The sequence below is a fragment of the Phyllobates terribilis genome, unplaced genomic scaffold (genome assembly GCF_046119375.1).
Source record: "Phyllobates terribilis strain yellow unplaced genomic scaffold, ASM4611937v1 Scaffold_4__5_contigs__length_816908805, whole genome shotgun sequence".
Taxonomy (NCBI): domain Eukaryota; kingdom Metazoa; phylum Chordata; class Amphibia; order Anura; family Dendrobatidae; genus Phyllobates; species Phyllobates terribilis.
This window is the reverse complement of record NW_027362764.1, coordinates 403646725-403661517: the sequence shown is the minus strand read 5'-3', so window position 1 is coordinate 403661517 and position 14793 is coordinate 403646725. Positions and strand designations below refer to the sequence as shown.

At 39.9% G+C, this 14793-nt stretch overlaps 1 protein-coding gene across 2 annotated transcripts in view; it reads right to left on the bottom strand.

Moving 5' to 3' along the window:
- Positions 1–14793, bottom strand: part of LOC141265442 (uncharacterized) — a 135350-nt gene that overhangs the window by 48787 nt on the left and 71770 nt on the right. For both annotated transcript variants that reach the window (XM_073678556.1, XM_073678554.1), the window contains exons 15-18: positions 12827–12871; positions 7502–7549; positions 4982–5026; positions 633–674 (exon numbers count right to left, since the gene is read on the bottom strand). In XM_073678556.1, the coding sequence (XP_073534657.1) occupies positions 633–674; positions 4982–5026; positions 7502–7549; positions 12827–12871 (180 nt within the window). The remainder of the gene's footprint in view (positions 1–632; positions 675–4981; positions 5027–7501; positions 7550–12826; positions 12872–14793) is intronic.

The following is a 14793-nucleotide window of genomic DNA, read 5'->3' as shown; positions in this document are numbered from 1 at the left end:
TGGAAAGCGCTTGTCAACCCGCATGTGGAAATGCATGTGAAGAACGCTTCACTTCCGCTTGTCCCTGGCAGGAAAAACGCATGTACAATCCGCATGTACAATCCGCATGCGTTTTTTTCTGCCAGGGAGATGCAGAAACACTCAGGAAAAAATCCTGAGCATTTCTGCATCGTGGGCACATAGCCTTACTGTACATTACGTTCTATAATTTAACCTAAAAAGGGTCATTTAGTATTTAAACATCCATGGCCTTATCTTTACGACAATCAGTGCTTGTTGGTTCTTGGGGTCCATTACACAGTACACAGCAGAGACACATTTATAAGATTATCTCAGCACAGGAATATTTTATTTAACACATCCAACTGTGGAAGTTATTGTTATTCCAACATCTATTGTTTAAAATGTATCTTGCTTGTGGGAAAACCCCTTTAATGCCACATGACAAATCTTGGCTGGACAGCGAGTTCCTATGGCAGGACTATCACTCGGCATGGCTTATAGGTAATGTTCTGCCACTTGAGAAATGGTAATTATTATAATGCACAGTGTGAAGCATACATCTAGATCAGCAGGTCTGAAAATGCAGCTTTTAAAGAAGAAGGGACAATAAGATCTAAGTATCCTCGTACCTGGTTGAATATTCCGTGCAGGGATCACCTTTTTTCCTTGAACTTAAAAAGAACAAAATTGAGTCACAAACACAGATATTGAGATTACAATAAATTTCTCAATGAAAGCACTTTCTTTCATTTAGAATACATTACATTCGACAGAATGCTACTAGTGTAACCTAAAAGCCGTTATTTGGGATTTAAAAACACTCATGGCCTATCTGTAGGATAGCCAATTAATGCTTGATGGCTTTGGGGACTGATCCCCATGGATCAGAATAAAGGGGCTGCAGAGCTCATGGGAATAAAGCTGCAGTACAAGGCACAGCCCTCAGAATAGACAAGACACTGGGTAAACAATGCAGGGGATGCAGAGCTCAATTCTGCTGGTCTGCAAGGTTTCTGAGCACAACCCCCACTGATTAGCTACTGACTAAAGTTCCTGAAAACCCCTTTAACATTAGAGCAAGTGTGAAAGCAGATGATGCTAAATTGGGGAAAAATAAGTAATATCGTTAGACCATGGCCACACTGGTTTGAGCGCTTCACACTTTTGGGTTTTCATTGAACCCAACAACCATTCTATTAGTCCTGTCTGGCAAAATTACTATTACAAAAGTGACCAGTTATAATTAATGGATTCTGTCAGGTTCCTTTGCAAACAGCTGCAAAAAAAAAGTATGTTTCATCAGTCACAAAACAATGGCAGTATGAACAGAGCCTTAAAGACATGCAATTAAAACTAATTAAAATTGATTACTTGCACAACTGGACCTGTTTTAATGAAACCGCTTCAGTACTGGTTAGAGGTTTCTGTAGCTTAATCATTTTGGCAGTATCTGTATACGTGTATCGATTCACTGCTCTTAAAAGGGGTTAAGTGAGGCCTGGAATGATCAAGTTACTAGTATACATTTATCATGTTTCTACAAATTTATTTTATTTAGAAAAAAAAAAATTGAATATTCTAGACAGGTCATAGATGTCTTTAACCCCTTTACCCCCGAAGGCTGTTTGCACGTTAATGACCAGGCCAATTTTTACAATTCTGAACAGTGTCATTTTATGAGGAAATAACTCTGGAACGCTTCAATGGATTCCCCTGATACTGATACTGTTTTTTCATGACATATTGTACTTCATGATGGTGGTAAAACTTATTTCATATGACTGGAGTTTGTGAAAAAAAATCGGAAATTTGGCGAAAATTTTGCAATTTTCAAACTTTCAATTTTCATGCTCTTTAATCAGAGAGATATGTCACACAAAATAGTTAATGAATAACATTTCCCACATGTCTACTTTACATCAGCACAATTTTGGAACCAGTTTTTTTTTTTCCCCTAAGGAAGTTATAAAGGTTAAAAGTTGACCAACGATTTCTAATTTTTCCAACAAAATTTACAGAAAATACCCAATAGTGACACCATTCTAAAAATTGCACCCCTCAAGATGCTCAAAACCACATTCAAGAAGTTTATTAACCCTTCAGGTGCTTCACAGGAATTAATGGAATGTGAAAGGAAAAATTAACATTTAATCATTTAATTTTTTTTCATAATTTTACTTTAGACCAATTTTTTTTTCTGAAGGTTAACAGGAAAAAATGGACCCCAAAATTTGTGCAATTTCTCCTGAGCACACCGATACCCCATACGTGGGGGAAATCCACTGTCTGCTTCTTCCCCTGCCCAGGAGTTGTGGTATGATCAGACCATGTTCCTGCACAGTCAGACACAGCCGCTACACAGGAGAACATTTATAAGATTATCTCAGCACAGGAACATTTTATTTAACACATCCAACTGTGGAAGTTATTATTATTCCAAGATCTATTGATTAAAATATCTTGCTTGTGGGAAAACCCCTTTAATGTCACATGACAAATCTTGGCTGGACAGCGAGTTCCTATGGCAGGACTATCACTCGGCATGGCTTATAGGTAATGTTCTGCCACTTGAGAAATGGTAATTATTGTAATGCACAGTGTGAAGCATACATCTAGATCAGCAGGTCTGAAAATGCAGCTTTTAAAGAAGAAGGGACAATAAGATATAAGTATCCTCGTACCTGGTTGAATATTCCCTGCAGGTTTTGCCTTTTTTTTTTTTTTTTTAAACGTAAAAAGGATAAAAACTACTGTAGTCATCAACATAAGAAATTTCCTGTAATCTCTAATGAAAACACTTTTCCTATATTTAGTGTACATTAAATTCTACAGAATGCTGCTAAAAGGGGTTATTTGGGATTTAAGCACTTCTGGCCATTTTTAAGGTCAGGCAATGAGTGCTTGATTGTTTTGGCGTTCAATCCCCGCTAATCAGAATAAAGGGGCTGCAGGGCTAATGGAACTAAACTGCAGTAAAAGGCATAGATAAGTGTAACAAAGCAGTTGTTGCACATTATGTGGAAAACAAGCAATGTTGATAGACCATGATGACACTGGCATCAGGGATCCACTTTCAGGTTTTCATTGCATCTTGCAAGAATTTTACTATTCCTGTCTGGTAAAATTACCATTTAATAAGGGAATTTTTTGTTTTTGCCTCAACTTCGTCTGTGAGCCTTAACTTTTTTATTTTTCTGTTGACTGACATTAGAAAATTGAAAATTAAAAAACAAAAATTTAAAGTGGGATGAAATGAAAAAAAATCAATTTTGCCATTGCTTTTAGAGTTTTACTTTTACGGTATTCACTGTGAAGTGAAAATGACATAGAAACATGAGTGCTCAGGTCTGAATGATTATGGCAATCCCAAAGTTGCATCGAATCCTGACCGAAACCTGGAAAAGCAGTTGCGAGTACCATCATCCATAAAACCTAACATCACAAGAGAAGCAGTTCCAGCCATCACATTGGGGGGTGAGTTAATTAAATGTTTGATCAAATAAAGCACATTCAATTTCAGGTTGATAATTTTGTACGGCTCCTGAAACATGGGATAAATAGTAAAATGGCTGTTGGCAGAAAACAGCTTACCAACCCCTGCCTCAGAACATGAGGTCAGATTAATATCCGATTTGGTTGTGTCAACTTGAACCAATCCTTATTGCAGTTTAAGAAGGGAAGGGAGTAGATGCAAAAATGAGAAGACACAAGGGGCCAAATAGAGAAGGAAGCATAATGTAACCTTTAACCGCCTCTCCTCCATCCAGTAATTTTCTCCCCGTAGCTGAGCTCTGAGTGCAGCAGCCACAGGGCTTTAGAATGTTAGTAACATACAGATTGACCCATATCTGCAGGTTACAAGCAGGTTGCCTTTAAAGAGAACCCGTCATCACTATGTAACCTATTAAAAGTAGAGGTATGGCCATAACGCCCCTGTTATACTGATTTAATAAATACCTATAGTGCAAAAAATCTGTAGTCTGGTTCTGGTTTAATTTACCTTCGAAGTTTTAGGGCTATAGCCTCTTGGTGCATCAGGGTGGGACTGTTGGTAGTGTCATTTTTATGAGCCTCCATTTTTACATTTTCCCAGGCGACACTTGCGTGCATTCATGTCCTAGCATTATCCAACAAAATGGTGCCGGAGGCAACGCATGTGCAGATTGGGATCTTGGCTTAATGACTAGTCGAGATTTTTTTTTCTACAGGTATTCATTAAATGAGTATAACAGGGCCATTATGGCCATACCTTTTGTTAATAGGTTAAATCGTTCTCTTTAACCCCTTCACAACATCCGCCGTACATGTACGGTGCATGTCAGAAGCGTGTGTATGAAGCGGGCTCCCACAGCGAGCCCGCTCCATATACGGCAGGTAATGGCTGTGTGTTACAGCTAGGACCTGTCGCGATTGTTAACCTGTTAAATGTTGCTGTCAATCTCGGACCGTGGCATTTAATACATGTCAATATGTGTATGCGTCATTTTCTCCGATGCGCCTGTGATGTGATTGTGGGTCGCGCCTGGGGTCAGCTGATGACCCCGGTGCCTGTCATTACAGAGCTCCTTTGAAACCCTGCCTGTGGCCAAGCTTCAAAGGAGATCATGATTTCTGCTATAAGCAGTTATGCTGTGATTCATTTTATACAGACTACAACTCCCCCAAAATGGCCACCAACTCCACAGCCCTGTATAAGAGTCAATATTAACATACAACATTTTACACATTTCTCTCCTGCTGCTGAGATTGGGAAGTATACTAAACATGGCCCCCAGTGGTTCGGACAGCATGAATCAGCTGATATGTTCCCTTTAACACCACATGACAAATCTTAGCTGGACATTGAGTTCATGCCACTTGAGAAATGGCAATTATTGTAATGCAGAGTTTGAAGCATAAAACTCAATCAGCAGGCCTGAAGATGCAAAATTTACAGAAGCATTAACAAAAGGAAAATGTAAAATAAACATCCACATACCTGGTTGAACATTATCCATAGGGTTCAACTTCTTTATTACTTGAGCTTAAAATGAACAAAAAATTAGTCACCAACACAGATATTGTGATAACAAGAAATCTCTTATGAAAGAACAATTTCCTACACCTTTTAGTGTATATTATATTCTACAGAATGCTACTAAAATGGGCTATTTGGCATTTAACCCCTTCATGACCGGAGCATTTTCCGTTTTTTTGCTCCCCTTGTTCCCAGAGCCATAGCCTTTTGATTTTTCAGTCAATATAGCCATGTGAGGGCTTATTTTTTGCAGGACGAGTTGTACTTTAAACGCCATTACTAGTTTTACCATATAGTCTACTAAAAAACGGGGAAAAAAAATGCAATTCCACAGTTTTTTTTTCCCTTTCCACGTTCACTGAATGCTAAAACTGACCTGCCATTAATATTCTCCAGGTCATTAAGAGTTCGCAGATACCAAACAAGTATAGGTTCTTTTTTATTTAGGTGGTAAAAAAAAATTCCAAAAAGGTTGCTAAAAAAACCCCAAAAAAAGGGCGCCATTTTCCGAGACCCATAGCGTCTCCATTTTTCGGGATCTGGGGCCGGGTAAGGGCTTATTTTTTTGCGCGCCGAGCTGAAGTTTTTCATTGATACCATTTTGCGGTAGATCCGATGTTTTGATCGCCCGTTATTGCATTTTATTCCAATGGTGCGGCGACCAAACAACGTAATTCTGGCGTTTGGAATTTTATTCTTGTTACGCCGTTTACTGATCGGATTAATTCTTTTTTATATTGATAGATTGGGCGATTCTGAACGCGGCGATAACAAATGTGTGTATGTGGGGTTTATTTTTTATTATTTTATTTTGAAATGGGCAAAAGGTGGGGGGATTTAAACTTTTATATTTTTTTAATTTTTTAAAACATTTTTTTTACACTTCTTGCTTGCTTCTATAGTCTCCATAGGAGACTAGAAGTAGCAACTGTCCGATCGCCTCTGCTACATTGAGGTGATGAACACATCACCTCTATGTAGCAGAAATGCTCCTGTATTATGAGTGCCAAGCACTAGGTGGCGCTCACAGCGATCTTTACATGACAACCACTGGGGTCTGCTGCAGACCCAGGGTTGTCATGCCCACCCATCAGTGACCCGGGGTCACCGATGGGCGGGGTAAGTGACACGATTCCAGCGCGGCGCTGTTAAATGCCGCTGTCAAATTGACAGCGGCATTTAACTAGTTAACAGCCGCGGGTGGATCGCAGTTCCACCCGCGGCTGTTGCATGCGCATGTCAGCTGTAATAATCAGTTGACATGTGCACGGTTCAGTGCGGGCTCAGCGCCGAAGCCCCCGCTGAACTGGCCTTTCAGATGTGGTGCGTACTATTACTGACCACGTCGGAAAGGGGTTCAGCACTTCTGGCCTATCTTTAGGACAGGCAATCAGTGCTTGATGGTTTTGGGGTCTTATCACCGATAATCAGAATAAAGGGGCTGTAGGGCTCATGGCACTAAGCTACAGTACAAGGCACAGCAGTCAGGATAGACAAGACACTAGGTCTATGTAAACAATGAAGGGGATGCAGAGCTCTATTCTGCTGGTCTACACAAACCCCACTGATCAGACACTGACTGACATGCCAGAAAACCCCTTACACATAACACGTCATAACAGAGCTGTTGTTGCACATTATGTGAAAAACAAGCAATATCACTAGACCATGATCACACTGGCATCAGGGTTCCACTCTTGTAGGGATTCATTGAACCGGACAACAATTCTACTTATTCCGGTCTAGTAAAATAAACTACTAAAAAAAAACCCTGAAGGAAGCCTGAGTGATCTGTTATAAGTAATGGAATCTGTCAGGTTCCTTTGGGAGCGGTTGAGAAAAAAAAATATACACTGCATAAGTCACGGCACCTGTAAAAAATACGTTAGATGAATGATAACTTTATCAGATGTCTTTGAATAGAAATGACAGCACCATCAAATCAAAATCGGGATCAACCTAGCACTTACATAAAAATATCAAAAGTACGAGGGAAAAAAAGTAGTATAGAAATGCACAGGGATCACCTATAAAATGTATAAAAGATATGCTGTTAATCTGCAGGTTAATAGTGTTATTAACCTGCCCAGCACCCACCCGTATATGAATGCTGCGAGGAGAAAATTAATCTTATTTTACCCTGCAGAGTTCAAGTTTCAGTCATTGGGGCGGCATTGGCACTGGTTCATTTTCATTCACCCACTATGAGCAAAAAAAAAGTGACCCCATTTCAGAAACTAAACCCATTTAGGAAATTCATATAGGGGTTTAATGATCATTTCACCCCACAGTATTCTTGCTGATTTCTTTACCAACGGGCTGACTGATGATTAAATGTTAGAATAAGATTTAGTTAAAATGTTTAATTTTTACCATGTATAATAAGATAAAAGTACATTGCAAGTTATTACGCTATTACTCTGTTGATATACTACTGTTCGGGCACATGGCAAGGCTCAAAAGAAAAGAAGCATCATTTACCATTTGGGATGAAAGGTTTCCTTATTTTGTGTGTCATTTTTACAGCTCCTAAGAAAAAGAAGAAACACTCAAAAATTAACCTCAATTTGAAAGTTACTATCAGAGAATTCATCTACAAGTGTAACAACTACTTTGACCCCACTGGAATTTTCCAGAAATTAGTGCATAGTGGATATTACAAAGTGAACATTGCAAATATGGCATTTCAGTGACCAACACAGTGCCCAGCTTGTTAAACTGGCTTTCCAGACTTCACAATTGAAGACTAGTCTTAATATGAGATTGTTGGGGGAACTCATACCACCCATCAATCATTTGAAAACATCCGGTCAGAACGGACGTACAGATGGAAAACACATCAGACCCATGCATCGCTTAATGGCGGCTGCAGAGTAACTGCAGTACATTCAATTCAATGGGAGATAAAGCGCAGTACTTTCTGCAGCCACTAAGCAATGTACAGAGCGGTTGTGTTACTTAGGTTTGAACGCTGCCTGCCAGAGCAGTTTTCAGACAATTACTGAGGGTGAAGGGCGCAAAACCCCCTCCGATTTATTACCGCAGCTATGCCATGCATGTTGATGCTAACTGTAGTTTGGGCACACTGTAGGGCTCAGAAGGGGGTCACTTGGCTTTGGGAGTGTGGATTTTATTGGAGCCGTGTCACTTTTCCAGCATCTTGCAGTGACTAGTAACATTGAAAAATTTTTTTTTCGGATGACATATCTGAGTAGGGTTTGTTTTCTTGAATGAGTTGAAGTTTTTAGCAGCACAATTTGAGGGAACGTAACTATTTAAATTGCTTTTTATTTGGATAGTTGGGTGACAAAATGAACAGTTAGACAGGAATTCAAGAACTATTTTTTTTGTGATGTTTTAGCAGGTCATCGTGCAGTAAAAGTGATAACACAACTTTATTCTTCGGCTCAGTATCAATACAGAGCTATCACACTCTGTGTGTAAAAGTAGCAAAACATAAAAAACCTAACAACTTATGTATCAATATGATTAAAAAGTTACATTTTTGTGTTGGCCATAACTGTTGTATAATGGGAAAATTATCGTATAGCTCAGGCTGTTCTAGACGCGGCGATACCAATTACGTGTGCTTTTTTTTAAAAAAAATTTACATTGTTTTCACATAAAAACAGTGTTTTAGTTACAAAACATTTTTCAGTTATTTTATTTGTTCTTTGCTTTGTATATTTTTATAAATTGTATTGTACTTAAACAGAGGAAATTGCAGAACCACTAGCCAGAATCTTTGAAAAATCCTGGAAAACAGGAGAAGTCCCATTGGAAAAGGGCAAATGTTGTCTCTATATTTAAAAAAGGAAAGAAGATGGAGCCAGGAAATTACAGGTCAGTGAGCCTTACTTCTATACCAGGAAAGATCTTTGAACAAGTTATTAAACAGCATATTGTAATTACTTGGATAAGAATACAGTAATTAACTAGAGCAAGCATGGGTTTGTAGCAAACAAGACATGCAATACTAATTTAATTTTCTTCTATGATAGAATCACTGACTGGGTAAATCAGGAAATTGCGGTAAATATAGTATATCTCGACTTCAGCAAAGCATTTGATAAAGTATTTCATACTATCCTTGTTGAAAAAATGCCCAAATATGGGATTAAGGGTACAGATAGGTGGATTCATAACTGGCTCAGTAATCGTACTCAAAAGAGTGGCAATAAATGGTTGCACATCAAATTGGAAGTGTTCCTAGTGGAGTACCACAAGGCTCTATCCTGGCCCCAGTGTTCAACATTTTTTTTATAAATGATCTAAATAAGGGAACTGAAGGTAAACTAATCAAATTTTGCAGATGATGCAAAGCTAGGAGGGATAGCCAACACTAGAGAAGACAGAGGAAGGATTCAGAAGGATCTAGATAAGCTTGAACAATGGGCAACAACTAATAGAATGATATTTAACAGGGAGAAATGCAAGATTCTATATCTGGGCAAGAAAAAAGAAAATGATAAAAATGATATCTACAGAATGGGAGGAATAGCAACTAAGCAACAGCACATGTGAAAAAGACATGGGTATACGGACATATCACACTGCACTTAAGTCAACAGTGTGATGCAGTAGCAAAAAATGCAAACAGTTCTGGTATGTATTAAGAGAATCATAGATTCTAGATCATGTGAAGCAATTTTCCCCCTCTACTCCTCCCTGGTCAGACCTCACCTGGAATACTGTGTTCAGTTCTGGGCAACACATTTTAAAAAAAGACATCGAAAAACTGGAGCAAGTTTAGAGAAGAGCTTCCAGGATGGTGAACGGACGGCAAACTATGTCCTACAAGAAATGGTTAAAGGATCTGGGAATGTTTAGCTTGCAAAAGAGAAAGCTAAGAGGAGACTTAACGGTCTACAAATATCTGAATGGATGTCACAGTGTAGAGGGATCATCCTTATTCTCATTTGCATATGGAAACACGAGAAGCAATACAATGAAACTGAAGGGTAGAAGATACAGATTAGATATTAGAAAAAAATGTTTTGACGTTAAGGGTGATCAATAAGTGGAACAGGCTGCCACAAGTGGTGGAGAGTTCTCCTTCAATGGAAGTCTTCAAACAGAGGCTGGACAGACATCTGTTTGAGATGGTTTAGTGAATTCTGCATTGAGCAGGTGGTTGGATACAATGACCCTGGAGGTCCCTTCCAACTCTAACAGTCTATGATTCTACTTTTTTTTTTTTGTAACTTAGTCCCAGTACAGAAATTTGAGTTTAATTTGTCTGACTGCTGGTCTAAAGCCATGCAATACTTGTATGTTGCAGGGTACTAGACCTGTCAATATCACACTGACAAGAGGTCTTTTAGACCCTGCTTATAGCAGGGCATAAGCCACCGTAGGCGACTGATCGCAAGGCCATTACTTGGGATCAGGTCCCTCCCAGTACCTTCCTATCTATAGGTGCTGCTTGAAACCTCCCCACTCAGTTTTACCACTGTCCCTGTGAAGAGCAGGTGTGACCTTCGTGGCCTCTCAGACTCCTTGAGCCTGAACTCATCTCATCGAAGTAGGTTTGTACTTTTGTTTTTTTTCATCACAATTGTTTATTTTGCTTGTTTTATGAATGAATAATGCAAAGTTTGTGGATATTTTCCAGAAATAAGTAGGATTTTCTTAGAAATAAGGCTGAGTTCACACGATGCGTTTTTCATGCGTTTCCGCTGCGTTTTTGCAGTTGCGTAAACGCCGCGGAAACACATGAAAAACGCATGGTAGAAGGCAGCAATGTTCCCCAATTGAAATCCACATGTGCTGTGCCCATGATGCGGATTTTTCCGCAGCGTAAACGCTGCGCTCAAAAATCCGCAGCATGTCAATTAATTTTGCGGAAACGCTGCTCTTTTGCCGCCATTGACTTGCATTAGACCGCATGGAATCCGCATCACTGTATATGTTGATGCGCTTTTCATGCGGTCTAATGTGCGGATGGTACCCGGGTGTGGAGGAGAGGACTCTCATCCAGACCCAGGTACCATTAGAAAAAAAAAAAGAATAAAATAAAAATATATATATATTCTCACCTTCTGATGGCCCGCGCAGCGCTCCTGCTTGATTCCCCGCACTTCGCGGTTGAATGAAGAAGGACCTTCGCTGACGTCAGAGTCATGTGACGGGTCACGTGACGCTGACGTCGGAAGGTCCTAAAGTCTTCACTGCCGGCAGCCCGGACCGAGCGAAGCAGGACACCGGGGGCCATCAGAGGGTAAAGTATATATTCATTTTTTATTTTTTGACATTCACACACTATATAAATCCATGCCGGTTGCATGGATTTATATAGTGTGAAGTTGACAAGCACTTTCCAAGTGATGCTAAAATCGCTTGGGAAGCGCTTGTCAACCCGCATGCGGAAATGAAAGTGAAGAACGCTTCATTTCCGCATGTCCCTGGCAGGAAACCGCATGTACAATCCGCATGCGTTTTTTCCTGCCAGAGAGATGCAGAAACGCTCAGGAAAAAATCCTGAGCATTTCTGCATCGTGTGCACATACCCTAAGAGGGTGGCCTCAGGCACATTGCACCCTAACACATACTAATAATTTCTCTTGCTTCAGATTCTTTGCTGAAATGGACAGGAAAAGCTATGATTTCTCGAAACATCAAGTGCTAACCAATAGTCATCTTCTTTGCGATATTGAATGTGGGTGGTATCAATTCTCAAGTTATTTAACTCCGCAATCATCTGAAACCACTGTTCAGAAAAAATGTACCTGAAAACGTTGGCTCATGAACTGGTGAATGGAGAGCTACGTCGAAGAAGTCTGAAGACAACTGGAATCCCCTCTAACCTGCAAGTCCGGCTGAAAAGATTTCTCAACGATGATCGAGAAAAATCACCACCACTCCCTAGTGACGCAAATGCACCACCTGCACCATGGAAATGGGTCACAGAAGGCTTCTACTGAGCTTTTAACATCTGAATATGAGTGAACACTTGACTCCAGTAGCATTCTAAGTGCCTTACAATTACATTTTTAATCTAACTTTAATGTTTATTAATAGTTATGTCCTGAAAACTGGAGGCCATTTGGAGGTGGTAGCGAAATTTGGATACTTTTTTGTTTTAATACTTTTATGGTTATTAAATTAGTTTTTTTGTATCGGATTTCATATACGCTCTTTAAATTTATCCCTATGAAGGTCACGGTTTACTTTTAGAGCACTAAAATTGAGATAACTGTATATTTTAGGTGATTTTCTAACCTGTGTCGGCCAGGCACACTGCACCCAAACTCTGGTGTGCCAGACGCAGGGTTAACTACACTACCTAGCTGCTTTTCTTTTTTTTTCCCTACTTCCTTTTTGATGATGCTTTGTTTGAGAATCTCAGTGCATACTGGGATACTCAAAATAAGAGTCATTAGAGGGCAATGGCTGCGGTCACTGCAGCAGCCTCATTCCCCTCTTTGAAGCAAAGAGTCATCAGTGATCTTCGCTTCAGGGGCTGGGCTAGTCCCTGCGTGATGTGCACATAGATGGCGCGCTCCCTCACCGGCTCAGATCGGCAGTAAAGAGCCGGCAACAAAGAGCACTGTCAGTGTACTGTGTCAAAATACCTGGCATGCAGAGACCAGTGATGTCACTTGCGGGGGCGGTTTCCTTTTTGGTACCCTTGGGGTTCCCTTTATTGCCATATAACAAATCTTGGCTGGATATCGAGTTCATGCCACTTGAGAAATGACAATTATTGTAATGCAGAATTTGAAGCATACAACTCGATCAGGTCTGAAGATGTAGAATTTACAGAAGCATTAACAAAAGGAAAATGTAAAATAAATATCCACATACCTGGTTGAACATTCCCAGCAGGGTTCATGACCATTATTGCTTGAACTTAAAAAGAACATAAAATTAGTCACCAACACATATATTGTGATAACAAGAAAATTCTTAATGAAAGCACTATTCCTACATTTAATGTACATTATAATCTACAGAATGCTACTAAAAGGGGTTATTTGGGATTTAAGCACTCATGGCTTATCCTTAGGACAGGCAATCAGTGCTTGATGGTTTCGAGGTCTTATCACCACTGATAAGAATAAAGGGGCTGCAGGGCTCATGCCCATCGGGATAGACAAGACACTAGGCCTATGTAAACAATGAATGGGATGCAGAGCTCAATTCTGCAGGTCTATACAAACCCCACTGATCAGACACTGACTAAAGTACCTGAAAACCCCTTACACATAAGAGCACGTCATAACAGAGCAGTTGTTGAACATTATGTGAAAAACAAGCAATATCATTAGACCATGATCACACTGGCATCAGGGTTCCACTGAACCTCACAACAATTCTATTTAGTCCTGTCTAGTAAAATGAACTATTAAAAAAACCTGAAAGGAAGCCCGAGTGATCTGTTATAAGGAATAGAATCTGTCAGGCTCCATTAGGAACAGCTGGGAAAAAATATATTAAATAAGTCACGGGACCTTTAAAAAATGAGCTAAATGAATGATAACTATCAGATGTATTTTCATAGAAATGTGGGCACCACCAAATCAATGGGAATCAACTTAGCACAGACCCACGCAAACTCCCCCGCCTGCGTCCACTCGCAACCCGCTGTCACCGCTATCTGTATCCTCTAGATGCAGACATCGGTGAATACATTGGTAGAGGACGGAACCGCCGGTACCATCTTCCACCAGTGTGTGGGACAACAGACGCAATAACGTCATTTCATCGCTGGCCCATCGCCATAGACCTGGTGTCTCAACCTAAACGAGATGGGGATAGAAACCAAATACTGAAATATAAAGAAGCTTGCTGGATATTTAATCTGTAAACTATAACCTCCAAAGGGGTCTAGTTTCCAAAAATGGTGTCAATTGTGGGGGTTTTCCACTGTTTAGGCACATCCGCTAATTATTCAAGCAAATTTTACATTCAAAAAGTCGAATGGCGCTTCTTCCCTTTCGAACCCTGCTGTGAGCCCAAACAGTGGTTTTCCCCCACATATGGAGTATCGGGCTTACTCAGGAGAAATTGCACAACCAGTTGCATGGTGCAATTTCTTCTGTTACCCTTATGAAAATGCAAAACTGGGGGCTGAAAAACATTTTTGTGGGAAAAATGTGACAATTTTATTTTCACGGCTCCATGTTATAAACTTCTGTGAAGCACCTGGGGGTTCAAGGTGCTCATCACACATCTAGAAAAGCTCCCTGAGGGGTCTAGTTTCCAAAATTTTATCATTTATGGGGGGTTTCCACTGTTTAGGCACATCAGGGGCTCTCTAAACACAACATGGCATCTGCTAATTAGTCTAGCAAATTTTACATTCAAAAAGTCAAATGGCACTCCTTCCCTTCTGAGCCCTGCCGTGCGCCCAAACAGTGTTTTTTCCCCACGTATGGGGTATCCGCGTGCTCAGGCAAAATTGCACAACAAATTTTGGGGTCCATTTTTTCCTCTTACCCCTGCAAAAATAAAAACATTTGGGTCTAAAATGACATTTTTGTGAAAAAAGTTAAATGTTCATTTTTTTCTTCCCCATTCCAAAAATTCCTGTGAAGCACCTGAAGGGTTAATAAAGTTCTTGAATGTGGTTTTGAGCACCTTGAGGGGTGCAGTTTTTAGAATGGTGTTACTTTTGGGTATTTTCTGTCATAAAGGCCCCTCAAAGTCACTACAAATGTGATGTGGTCCCTAAAAAAATGGTTTTGTAAATTTTCCTGGAAAAATTAGAAATCGCTGGTCAATTTTCAACCCTTACAACTGCCTAACAAAAAAAAATTTGGTTCCAAAAT